The sequence below is a fragment of the Akebia trifoliata genome, chromosome 8, assembly GCF_017979445.1.
Source record: "Akebia trifoliata isolate Shusen 1 chromosome 8, ASM1797944v1, whole genome shotgun sequence".
In the NCBI taxonomy this organism is placed as follows: domain Eukaryota; kingdom Viridiplantae; phylum Streptophyta; class Magnoliopsida; order Ranunculales; family Lardizabalaceae; genus Akebia; species Akebia trifoliata.
Genome location: NC_141382.1, coordinates 49,262,397 through 49,275,065, shown reverse-complemented (window position 1 = coordinate 49,275,065; position 12,669 = coordinate 49,262,397). Strand labels below are relative to the sequence as shown.

The following is a 12,669-nucleotide window of genomic DNA, read 5'->3' as shown; positions in this document are numbered from 1 at the left end:
TGCTAATATCTAACGAAAGTTACGACAAGGGGCCGTGACATATTTAAAATGACATCAATGCCCTTAATTGTAGCAAGTTCGCTATGAGCGTTGGGATTCTAGGGTTGTTGCTGATACACGTGTCGTGTAAAAAACGCAACACGTGTCGTATAAATATAGACCGGTACTGTCGTCGCTAGCCTACAGATATGAGGGATTTATTTTTTCCGGAAAGTAGTCCATCCGTCGGAGCCGTACGTGACTTGAATTTGTAATTTTCAATATTGAATAAGGGTCGAGATCAGTAAACACGTGAAAAGTGAACTCATCCCAACCGTTTAGGTGGAAGATCCAACTGTTCGTATAAAAGAAATATCTTAAGAATATTTTTTGGATCTCTAAGATAAATATTAACCGTTGAATCTCACACTTACACAACATATGCATTCACCTTCGTGAGTATACGGATTCCAACCTATTAAATAATTAGACCTCAATCTTGTAGTATTATTTTGTATAATCATATTTTTTATTAGTATAAATTTATTAGAAAAATGCAACAAAAGAGCCTAAGGTAGTCCCTTGCATATTGAGAACCAACCAAAACAGAAAAAAAGGAAATCAAAAGAAAAATACAAAAAGAACTTTAGGATCTATACTTCGCAGAGCGCATCCCATTTGAAAATAAAATCATCAAACAAGACATCTACAAAGTCTCTACTCAACTTAAATCATAAGTAGAAAAATTCCAAGATATTCAAAAACATCACTTGAGAGTTACTTTCCTTGTCCTAAAACACTATATTATTTCTCTTTCCAAAGACCCCAACCAATAACTAATAGAAGAATAGTTCAAAGATGTATTTTTCTACAAGAAAACACATTATATGTCCACCATTCCAAAAATGAAAAGAAAGCTCTAGGAAAAACCCACCTCATTTGGAAACGTAAAAGAAAACGTTTTTAGAAGGGGTAATGAATTATAAAATGTGGCTAATGGATTCTCGTCTCCTTTGCAAATAGCACAGAAGTTGGGGACAAATCCACTCTCGTAAAATCAAATTATCCAGGACTAGGATCCTCTCAAAGGAAGCAAGTCACATGAAAAAGAAACCATGGATGGGCAAGAACAAACCAAACAAAAAACTCTAAGAAGGACGTTTCAAAAGAAGAGAGTAAAGATTTATAAAACTAACGAACTGAAAATCTCTTATCCTTACCCTTGGACCATTTTCTTTTATCCTAACCCACCTCTCTGATTTGGTGAGAACTTAGGAGATCTCGAAGAGATATCACCTATGTTATTTCTCAATTATTAAGATTTCTCCTCGAGCACATATCTCAAGAATAAGCACTTCCAATGCGAATCAAACAATTTTGCATTGTACCATTCTTTTATTTGAGTGATTACGACGATTAGGTCCCTTAGAAACTAGCGGTGAGCGTTCTTTATGTGAATTTTCTCGTCTTTATCTTAGTTCTTAGATCTGCTTATGATATTCGAGATAAGACTTTCGTCTTCTAGATCTTAATGTTTCTATAATTTTTTATAGTATTTTTGAGAATTTATGAGTATTTTTAAGTTTAAAATTAAGACTTGGAGGTTAAGTATTGACCTGGGACTTTAGATTTAGGGTTCAGGAAAAGTTTTGGTGAGATTTTTACCTTTATCTTCTAGGGTTTCTCCAGACCTCCAAGATTAAGTGGTAGAATTTCATTTTTAAAAAGTTTTATTGATAAGATTAAGGTTTGATTAGGTTTCTTAAAGATATGGTCTATATCTAACTAATCTTTTAAGTGGTTTTGATAAAATTTTATGTAAGATTTCAATTACGTTTTATTTACATTTTAATTTTTTGACTTACGTAGATTGAAATTTTAAATTTTGGGGAACCCCCTCTATAGAAGGTTCTTTATTAAATTATTTTGAATTCTTTGAACCCCTTGATGGAAGATTTTTTATTAAATATCAAATGGGCTCCACTTGAATAAATGGGTTGCCACTTGAAATTTGGCTCATGAGCTTAATTAATTGAATTTATTTATTCAATATTTTTATTTGATTTATTAAGATTTACTTTACAATAATTGATATTTTAATTATTAATTTCAGAATATTTTTAACTTAAAAAATTATTATTTTACCCTCAAAAAGGGCTGTTGTATTGGAATGTCATTTTTTGACGTTTTAGAGTATTTTAACATCATTTTTTCGTAAGGAATTTGATGAGATTATTGGTTTGTGTCACTTTTGGATTTTTTATGTGAAATAATCGTGGATCTTGTGAGGGATATTTTTATAATTTTATTGAATTTTGTGAAAATTGGATAAACAGTGTATTTGATTTGTTGTTTTATGTGTTTGAAAAGATTTTTTTAAGTTTAGCATTGCCTCTAGGATTTCTAGTGTTAGGGGCATTTTGATAATTTGATCATTTTTTATGATTTATCTTAAAGCTTATTTTAATCTCAAAATGATGATTTCTATGTTTTGAGCAATATTTTTCTAACGTAGTGTGGCTTCTAAAATTTACTTGCTTGAAATATTTCATCTGAGCTTTAGAAACACATCTAACAACAAATAAAACTTTAGAATATTCATCCATCATTGGGAACTATCGCAATCGAGTTGACGAGTTGATTAATCGGACAAGTGTAAAAATGAGGTGTCTACATTATGTAAATTAGAATTGGACATTTTTCTTGTTTGGAGGCCCTTATAATAAAATTGTTTATGTTAGAATAGTTTTTGAGGAATCAATTACGGGAAAAGAAACCATTTTATCAAAACAGCCAGCAAATAGCCCTTTTTATGTAAATTATGATTAAATGAATAATTCAAAATATTCAATTTTAAAATCAACTTTTTATGATGTTTGAATGGGTTAAATTTTTATTAAGGAAATTTCCAAGGTATGTGTGGTGGATTTTTCGAATCCCTTACTCTTCGAGATATGTGTTACAATAAATACAAATAATGATCAACTTTAGTCTTCTTTTCTTGTGAAGCTTCTAAGATTTAGTCGTCTTTTTCGGTGAAGCTTATAAAATTTGGCTGTCTTCTCTGGTGATGTTTCTAAAATTTGGTTGTCTTCTCCGGTGATGCTTCTAAGTTTATAATCTTAAGTCTCAATTATTTTAACTTGAAAGGACGCCAGTATGTCGTCCAAAGAGTCTTTGACAATCAAATTAGTGCTTGATATAAGTTGCGGAGCAAGAAGAATAAATTACTAACAATAGACTTTTGTGTAGCTTACGCTTTCATTGCTTTGTGACTTGAGTAGGAGAGGCCTCCCTATTTATAGAATTGATTTATTAACTTGGAGCATCTAACTTCTTCCCATGATGCCTACCATTAATGACTCACAATGTCCTTATGAATTTAAAGACCCATTCTCTAGGCTCATAATTGCCTTAAATCTCCACTATCTAAGCTCATAATGACGTTTAAACTCTACTATCTTGACTTTCATAATTGACAAGAGAAGTGACTTTTGTTTTGTAACCGATTCAACTCGATGGTTATTAAGGTCCTCGAGTTGACTCAATCGTGTTTTGTTTATAGGATTTATTCTGCCAATATTATAATTTTTTTATTTTGACACTACTTAGATAGTTCTAAGTTAGAGTGTAAATAATATTTGATAAAGAGATTGACTCTCTAAAGGGATTGATTCTTGTGAAGATATTGTATTAAAGGGTTTACTCCTTGAGAAGACCAATCTGTTTTATGATGAATTAATATGGGGTTGGCTTCTTGAGAGGGCCGAACCATCTTATATTAATGAATGAAGGAGATGACTCTTAAGGGAGGCTGAACGACCTTAAGACAATAAGTGAAGAGATTAACTCTTAAGGGAGATCGAATCACATTATAGATAAAAGGTTGAAGAGGTCGGCTCCTAAGGTGACCAAATCACCTTATGGTTGAGAGGTTGAAGGGGTCGACTTTTATAGAGTTGAACCTCCTCATGGTTTTAAGGTTGTAGGGGTTGGCTCCTATGGAGGCCAACGTCCTTATTATTGAGAGTTTAATGGGGTCGATTCCTATGGAGACTAAATCACTTTGTGAGCAAGGGTGAATGGGTCGGATCCCTTTTAACTGAACCGAACGTGGTATGGATCGTAACCATTGATGTTTGAATATACTAAGATAATCGGGTTTGCATCGTCGAAACCGAGCTCCAATACTTTGATTTGGTACCTTTACTAATCTCAACGAGTGATTTTTTGGTTCTTCGAGTATGAAAAGTTATTTTATGATTGGGTATTAACATGATATCTATATTGACATACAATACAAACCAATCAAGAGTAAATTCTAACACAATTAATTTGTTATTCGATTGACCAATTAAAATACAAACTTTTTTTTATTTGTTGTTGGTTTTGTAATTTATGGCCGCCAAGGAAGGATCACAAGACCAGGTAGGTAGGTGGTTAGGTGGGTAGTCCCCTTCATAGGAAACTTTATTTGCTGCTGAGGTGATCCAGTACATCTTCGCTATATGAAAAATAATGAATCTCCATTATCTTTGAGACTCCATTTGGTATGTCATCCATCACACTCTCCTTTCCCTTGGGATAGTAAATTCCAGTCCGAAGATGTGGGATCCACATTGTCGAATCGAAATCGTCCACTTGGCAATCTTTACTCGCCTCTTCATCTATTCTTACTGTCATTCTCATTAGCTCTCTGTGGGACCTCTCTCTGTGGTAACCTTGCCATAGTATTGCCCTGTAAATAACAATCATTTTAGATAGTCCCGCACTTCATGAGTTCGGATGCAAATCAGTCTCCTTCATGTGTTAGCTAGTTTGATTGTTCATTTCTTACAATTGGAAACAGAGCATTTTTCATCATGGGTTTCAAATGCGCCCAATACATAAATAATCGATCAGACTGATTTTTATGACTCCTTAATATCCAACGTCCCCCATCATAGAATCGTGGATCATTTGCCTAGATACACACAAGAAAAGATTGATAGTAGTACATATCCCGAGGTAAATGATATACGGTTATGTGATGGGAGCGTATTTCAGAGGGGGGCGTCAAAAAATCATTATTCGATTTTTATGTATGGACCTACTCAATGGACAATCAGATGTTGTGGATTACTCAACCCAAAAGATCACGACACATGGCGTGAAAAGTCCAAGAGTAGAGGATGCACACATAAAAATCTGTTTTGTTAGTGTATTTTTTGAAAAGTTTTAAAATTAAGAGCCATATTTTTTCTTTTTCAAAGATTTTGTCTTCTAATTTGTAAATTGGTTGATGAAGGAAATGAATTTCATTAGAAAGTAATATTTAGCAATACAAATTTATATCAAATACAAATTAATATTTACTTTATTCTTAAATTCCTGAAGTACCCCGAAGTGAAATTTTACTATTAGTATCAAGTTGGGAATGGACATGCGCTATGCACCTGTTGCTAGGACAAAGATTTAAAACTATAGACTTTTGCCATGACACATTTGATTTATGCCAAGACAATTTTAAAACATAAAATAATTATTTCATTTTAATATTACAGTTAGATTAATTAAAATATATAAATGAATTTATTTGATGGCATATTTATAATTTTACAAGTGCTAATTAATATGGATTTTCCTGAACAATACTTGTTGGGGGGAGGGAGGGAGGGAGGGGGAATCATCATCTCATCTGGTTTGTTCAATTGATATGTATATAAAAATACTATCATATCATGTAGCATTTTCAAGATTGAGTCGGGAGCAGATCCTCTATAGCACAACATCCCTGTAACTCTCTGTAGCGTGATCCAATGGTTGGAAGAGTGCCACATCAACGAGATACTTAAAAACCACCGTTTGAAATTGGGAGTTCATTAACCGTCGATTTGAAACCTTTGGAATCAAATCTTGGCATGTACTTTGCAAGTCCGAGTTGTAATTTTTTCCCATCATGAGTCTTTTTTGCCTATAGGGATCGTGCTATAGAGGACTAAAGGAAGTTGCGCTATAGATAATTCGCTCCATATTCAATTCTATCTAATCAAGAAATAATCCCAATAGAAAACGATTATTTCCCTCTGGATAACTATCTTTTTTAGCTAATGATGAATCAAGTAATTATAATCTAATAAAGATTATAATTCTTTAAACGGATTAAGGTTAAAGGGGTAAAATACATTATAAAGGGGGAGTCGAAAAGAGGGACTCGGAGGAGAAATAAGCTTAATAACTATCATGTAGCCATGTAATATTAGAATTCAGAATACAAATTATAATGGAATGGTTCCTTGAATTTATGGATGTAAGTATTTTTGTTGAACCACGTAAAAAATCAGTGTTCTTATTATTTTTCATATTTTCAATGATTTTTGTAACTTTTTATGAGATCTTAATAAACAAGTTAAGGTATCGTAACAAAGCTTTAGAATAATGTGGTGGAGCGGCATTTACCTCTACACTTGTCATTCTCTCATTATGATAGTATAAATATGTATATCAGATATTCTATCTACCCTTTCAACATGTTAATATAAAATATGTATTTACATGAGTATCATGTGCATCACATTTGTGTGATCATTCCAAGATTCAAATGATGGATAATCCTAACGGTTCAAATGAGATTCATAATGAAAAAAACAAAGGGGGCTATCCAAATGGCAAGAAATTTCCAATAATTAAAGTTTTGGGGTCTAGAAGACCTGTTGAATGGACATGCATGCATCATCAATTGCTGAAAAGTTTCAAGCAAATCAAATCATATGGAGATTCAATGCATGAGAATGAGACTAAATATGATTCTAAAGATTCAAAACCTTACTTGAAAAGATTGAAATTTATGGATTGAGCTCCTCTTGCTATTGCCCCAACCATCTTTTCTCTATGTTAACTCAAAAAAGCTATACAAGAGTTGAATAGTGAAGATCACACACCATTGTTGTTGGTTGAACTTCTCACAGCTTTATAAATGGTTGAACATGGCCCAATGCTAATGTGCATGTGGACCTTTTTCTCTTTCATATGGACATTTGGCTAAGGTTGTTATGTTATACGTCATGAGCTGTTTGTATCTTAGCTAAGACTCTAACGATTTGCTGTTTCAGGGATTACGATGGATACGTGCACAATCACCCAAGTGGGCTGATATGGACTTCATGTGTTTTCGGATTGATCAAAATCATGACTTGGAGAACATTGGAAATCTATTGATTCTTAGATAAAATAACATAAACAATATTATAGAAAATAATAAAAGAGTTGCGATATTCTGACTTGAAAATTTTCACTCAATTTGTACTCGGTCAACGTGGCAAGTGCATAGAACCATAGATCTTTTTCTTCGGAATACATAAAGAAAAAGATCTACGGTTTTGTGTACTTACCAAATTGACCAAGTATAGATCAATTGAAAATTTTCGAGTCAGATTATCATTAGTCATAATAAAATTTAAGGGGTTGAGACTAGGTGACTCATGAGTCAATTTTAATAATCCAGACCATGTGTTTTTCTAGGAGTCAATTTTCACGAGTTACTTGATCCCAAATCATGAAAGAAAATAACTGTAGCAAATGTATGGATTGATCATCAATGGTTAAGGAGCGAATCCTCTGTAGCGCAACTTCCCTGTAGCCCCTCTATAATGTGATCTCTACAGGCGGGAATGACTTGTATTGGGAAAAATAACAACTTAGGCCTGTAGAGTACATGGCCAATATTTGATTTTAAAAATAAAAAGGATTTTTCTTTTTTTCTTTTGGCCAAATCCAAATGCTTAAAATGGACTGTCAATGAACTCTCAATTTCAAACATGGGTTTAAGCATCTTCTTGATGTGGAACTCTTCCATTAGTTGGATTGCGTCATAAAAGGGCTATTTGGAAGTTGCGCTATAGAGGATTAGCTCCCTAGTGACTGATATAATTAGAGGTGCAACTTAGTCTGGTTCAAACCGAGAATCGAATCAAAGTAATAGCTTTGGATTGGTTTGGAACAAGTTGCGATTTGGTTATGGGTTACAAAAATGGAGAACCGATCAATTTGATTCGGTTATTGGATCAAGCTTGTATTGATTGAACCAAACCCTTATGCAATATATATAATAATAATATTTTGTTATGAATTATTTTAGGAGTTAGGACATAGATTAATAATCTTTTATTGATAAACTAATGACTTGTTATTGATAGAATAGTGATTTATTTTATGAAAATTTATGTTTATTATATATTTATTTTTTCATTAAAAATGTTACTTACAATTTATAAAATATTGGCAACCCATAAAATTGAATTGAACCAAACTGACTTTAGTATGGTTTGGATTGGTTTGGTTTCAATAGAATTTGATTGGATTCTGATTCTTATAAAGTGGAATCAATCTATGTCGGTTCAGTTCCAATTTGACTTCAACTCAAACCAAACAGAATCAAGTTGCACTCCTAAATATAATAACGTCATTCATGTCAAATTGATTGACAAAATTACTGAAATTTTGCGGAAAAAAAAAATCAAAGATTTTCTTCAAAAGGTTGAAAATGTTGAACGGGATGAATTTTTATGAGTAAATAAAGGATGTGAGGTTAGAGATTGACAATGAGGGCATTTAAGTCATCTTTATTAATCATCTATAACAAACTTGGGTCAAGGGGTATAATATACCCCCATGTGTTTTTTCTCGTTTGAGTGAAAGTTGTGTTTCTTTAATCTCAGAAACCCCGTGCTTCTTTTTTGACCTCAATCCAACAACTCTAATTCCAACCAATCAAATTCAAGATCTCTCCATCCAACAGTCACAAATCTAAAACCCAACATTTCACACGGATCGCTACTCAATCCAACGGCCAGCAAACTACCCATCACCTATAAAAACAAATCCACACCACAACACCAAACAGAAATCTTTCCAATTTCACAGAGAAGTTTAATACATTTTCGCGAGCGAGAAAAATGTCTGGGAGAGGTAAGGGAGGCAAAGGTTTGGGAAAGGGTGGAGCGAAGAGGCATCGTAAGGTGTTGAGGGATAACATCCAAGGCATCACAAAGCCTGCAATCAGACGGTTGGCGAGGCGTGGTGGGGTCAAGCGTATCAGTGGTCTGATCTATGAGGAGACAAGAGGGGTTCTCAAGATCTTCCTTGAGAACGTTATTCGTGACGCCGTTACTTACACTGAGCACGCACGTAGGAAGACCGTTACCGCCATGGACGTTGTTTATGCTCTCAAACGACAGGGCAGGACCCTTTATGGGTTTGGTGGTTGATTTATCTAGGGTTTGGTTGTGGTTTTGAGATTTCTGTAAAAATTTTCAGTAAGATGTTAGATTTAGTTTTCTTCTATTTCTGATGGAGAAGTTATTTTTGATTTGTTGGGGTTTATTATGTACTTTTGAAGTTTGTGCGAATGAAGAAATTTAAGGTATTTTTCTTTGAATCAATATTTATTTTTGCGGAAAATAATTGCAAGAAATATCGCCTTAATAAGAATCGCTCTGAAAAATGATCTAATAATTGTGAGATCAACAATTCAGGATCATTAATTTTGTGTTATTTAAACGGATTACTGGGTTTTATTTATGTTCACGAAGCTAAATCTTCACAATTACATTACAGATTAGGGTTTTAAAATTGAAATTTGGCAAGGTTATTTGGGTCAAATCCATTTATTTGGCAAAATTTTATTTATTTTTATCATTGATTTTAAAGACTTAGGGAAAAAAAATTGAATGATTCTTGAGAGGATGCAGAAAACAAGCATGAATTTTAGCTAAAACCTAAAGAAAGTAAATAAAGAGAGCTGCTATTGACACACCAACTTTTACTAATGCTACACCAATTCATACGTAAATAAACCAATTTAACATTACTAATGCTACACCAATTCATACGTAAATAAACCAATTCAACATTTCACAGATGGTGTGATAATAGCAAGTCTAAAAAATGGCTTTGTAAAAATGATGGAAAATGGAGGCCTTTTGGTCATTTCTAGTTAATCTCTTACTGAAGATTGCAGTCAAGGGGTATATATGTAATCAGCAAAAAAGCACAGGGACATGGCAAACATTCACCAAACCCTAGATGGGTATGTCTAAATTATCCCAAATTATTTTGTTGTTTCTACTTCAAACTTCGACGGTGGAGATTCTCCAAGAGATGGACCGCATTGTTTCGATCAGCAATCAAAGTAGTCCATGTTAGCAATAAGAAGTCTCTCCAATTCTCGTCTTCTTGGGACTTTTCCAACATTACTTCCTTTCTTCCTCTCATGGCTTCATCCTTGCAATCTTTTTCATTCGAGGAACAGTCCCACCAAAATCCCCACAACGGAAAGAGATCACACAGTCCATTACAACTTGGGTCGGTCAAATTGGTTGATCACTAAGTTCATTAGAGAAGGGAAGATCTACGAAGCACGCCAACTGTTTGATCAATTGCCTGATCGAGATGTTGTTACTTGGACGACTCTAATTTCTGGCTATATCAAATGTGGTTTGATCAAAGAAGCTCGAATTCTCTTTGACGAAGCTGATGCCAAGAAGAATGTCGTCACTTGGACAGCCATGATCCGTGGGTGTTTCCGATCAAATCAGATTTCTGAAGCAGAAAAGCTTTTCGAACGAATGCCCAATAAAGATGTTGTTTCTTGGAACACTATGATTTCTGGATACGCACAAAATGGTCGGATAGATCAAGCTTTTGATTTGTTTAAGAAAATGCAGGAGAGAAGTGTTGTCTCTTGTAACACGATTATATCGGCTTTGACCAAATGTGGGAGAATTGATGAAGCTCGGCAGATTTTTGATCGAATGTCCAAGAGAGATGTGGTTTCTTGGACTGCAATGATTGCTGGTTTATCCCAAAATAGGAGAATCGATGAAGCAAAGGGGCTATTCGATCAGATGCCCGAGCGAAATGTAGTTTCTTGGAATGCTATGGTCACTGGGTATGCTAAGAATCTGAGGCTCGACGAAGCTATTGATCTCTTCAATCAAATGCCTGAGAGGGATTTAACATCTTGGAATACGATCATTGCTGGGCTCATCCAGAATGGCGATTTAAGTCAAGCTCGGGAATTGTTCAGTTTGATGGACGAAAGAAATGTGGTTTCTTGGGCAACAATGATTACAGGGTATGTAATTGACGGGCAGAGTGAGGAGGCATTGAAGGTTTTTGTGAGAATGCAAGCTGAGGGAATTAGGCCTAATGAAGGAGCTTTTGTAAGCATCTTGAGTGCTTGTAGCAATTTAGCAGGACTCGGTGAGGGAAGACAAATTCATCAGATTATAAATAAAACAATCTATCAGGATAGCATATTCGTGGTGTCAGCTCTTGTAAATATGTACTCGAAGTGTGGGGAAATTGGTGTTGCTAGGGAGATGTTTGATAGGTCTGGTCAAAGGGACTTGGTTTCTTGGAATTGTATGATTGCTGCCTATGCTCACCATGGCTACGGAAGAGAAGCAATTGTATTAATGGAAGAAATGCGTGAATTAGGGTTTAAACCCGATGATGTCACCTACATTGGTGTGCTCTCTGCCTGTAGCCACTCGGGTATGGTGGATGAAGGGTTAAAGTACTTCGATGAGTTGTTAAGAGAAGGATCAATCGAAGTGAGAGAAGACCATTATGCATGCTTCGTTGATCTTTGTGGGCGAGCTGGGAGACTTGAGAAGGCCTTTGATTTTATTGAACGGCTAGGAATTAAGCTGTCGGCATTTGTGTGGGGGGCACTTTTGGGGGGTTGTAGTGTTCATGGGAATGTAAGGATAGGGAAGTTAGCGGCAACAAGGCTTTTGGAGATGGAGCCAGAAAATGAGGGCACTTATTTATTGTTATCGAACATATATGCTTCGGCTGGGATGTGGCAAGAGGCAGCGAATGTGAGGTTGAAGATGAAGAATAAGAGGTTGAAGAAGAAACCTGGGTGTAGTTGGATTGAAGGGGAGAATAGAGTTCATATTTTCATGGTTGGTGATGAGTCTCATAGTCAAGCTAAGCTGATTAGTTCTTTGCTCCAAGATCTTCATGTCAAGATGAAGAGAGTGGGCTATGTACCGCAAAAGGATTATAGAATGGCTTTAGAAGAATAAAAAGTGCTAGGAAAGATGATTCATTTAACTGAACTGAGATAGCTTCCATGGGGCGTTGATTTACTCACTCCCAATGAGTAATTTTATGTCAGATTTAACATAATGAACGTCATTGCCTTATGTTAGGATCATATATTCTTTATGTTTTTAAGAGTGGCTATCCAGAGCGGTGTCCTGTTCCTATAACAACATATGATGTCTACGTGGCACATTTTGGTTGGAGATTAAACACATTAGGCTGTGTGCAATATAAAAATGATTTGGTTAGGAGCCGATGTGTTTTAAACTCCTATTAAAACATGCCACATGGACACCGTTTCTATTCTATAGGAATGGGACATTGTTATCTTGATTCTTGTTTCTAGTGATTATTCAATTGCTAGGTGAGGCATGGTTTTAAATTTTGTATAAAACTGACAGGACTCGTCCGAGTCGTCTTGGTATCATCCACCAGCCAGATGGGTTGATAAGTACTCTCAAACCTGAGGTGTTTTTGAAATGTCACTCCATCGTCTCATTATTGAATGAGACGACTTGAATAAATCAGACTTGCCTGAGATGACTCGGTCTCTCATTTATGGCCAAGACGAGATGTCAAAACGAGTTTTAAAACCAT

At 34.9% G+C, this 12,669-nt stretch overlaps 2 protein-coding genes and 1 long non-coding RNA gene across 3 annotated transcripts; 2 read left to right on the top strand and 1 right to left on the bottom strand.

Annotated features, from left to right (window-relative positions):
• Positions 1–4,308: 4,308 nt before the first annotated feature.
• Positions 4,309–6,943, bottom strand: LOC147397469 (uncharacterized). The gene is made up of 2 exons (XR_015180686.1): positions 6,788–6,943; positions 4,309–4,717 (listed from the first exon to the last, which is right to left on the bottom strand). It is a non-coding gene; the product is annotated as an uncharacterized LOC147397469 (long non-coding RNA).
• A 1,913-nt stretch (positions 6,944–8,856) lies between these two features.
• Positions 8,857–9,382, top strand: LOC147397468 (histone H4). Its single transcript, XM_086449162.1, has one exon. It carries the CDS (start codon positions 8,913–8,915, stop codon positions 9,222–9,224), a length of 312 nt encoding a protein of 103 aa, XP_086305288.1. The 5' UTR covers positions 8,857–8,912; the 3' UTR covers positions 9,225–9,382.
• Positions 9,383–9,843: 461 nt separating this feature from the next.
• On the top strand, positions 9,844–12,204 carry LOC147397467 (uncharacterized). The gene has a single exon (XM_086449161.1). It carries the CDS (start codon positions 10,155–10,157, stop codon positions 12,051–12,053), a length of 1,899 nt encoding a protein of 632 aa, XP_086305287.1. The 5' UTR covers positions 9,844–10,154; the 3' UTR covers positions 12,054–12,204.
• Positions 12,205–12,669: the final 465 nt, after the last annotated feature.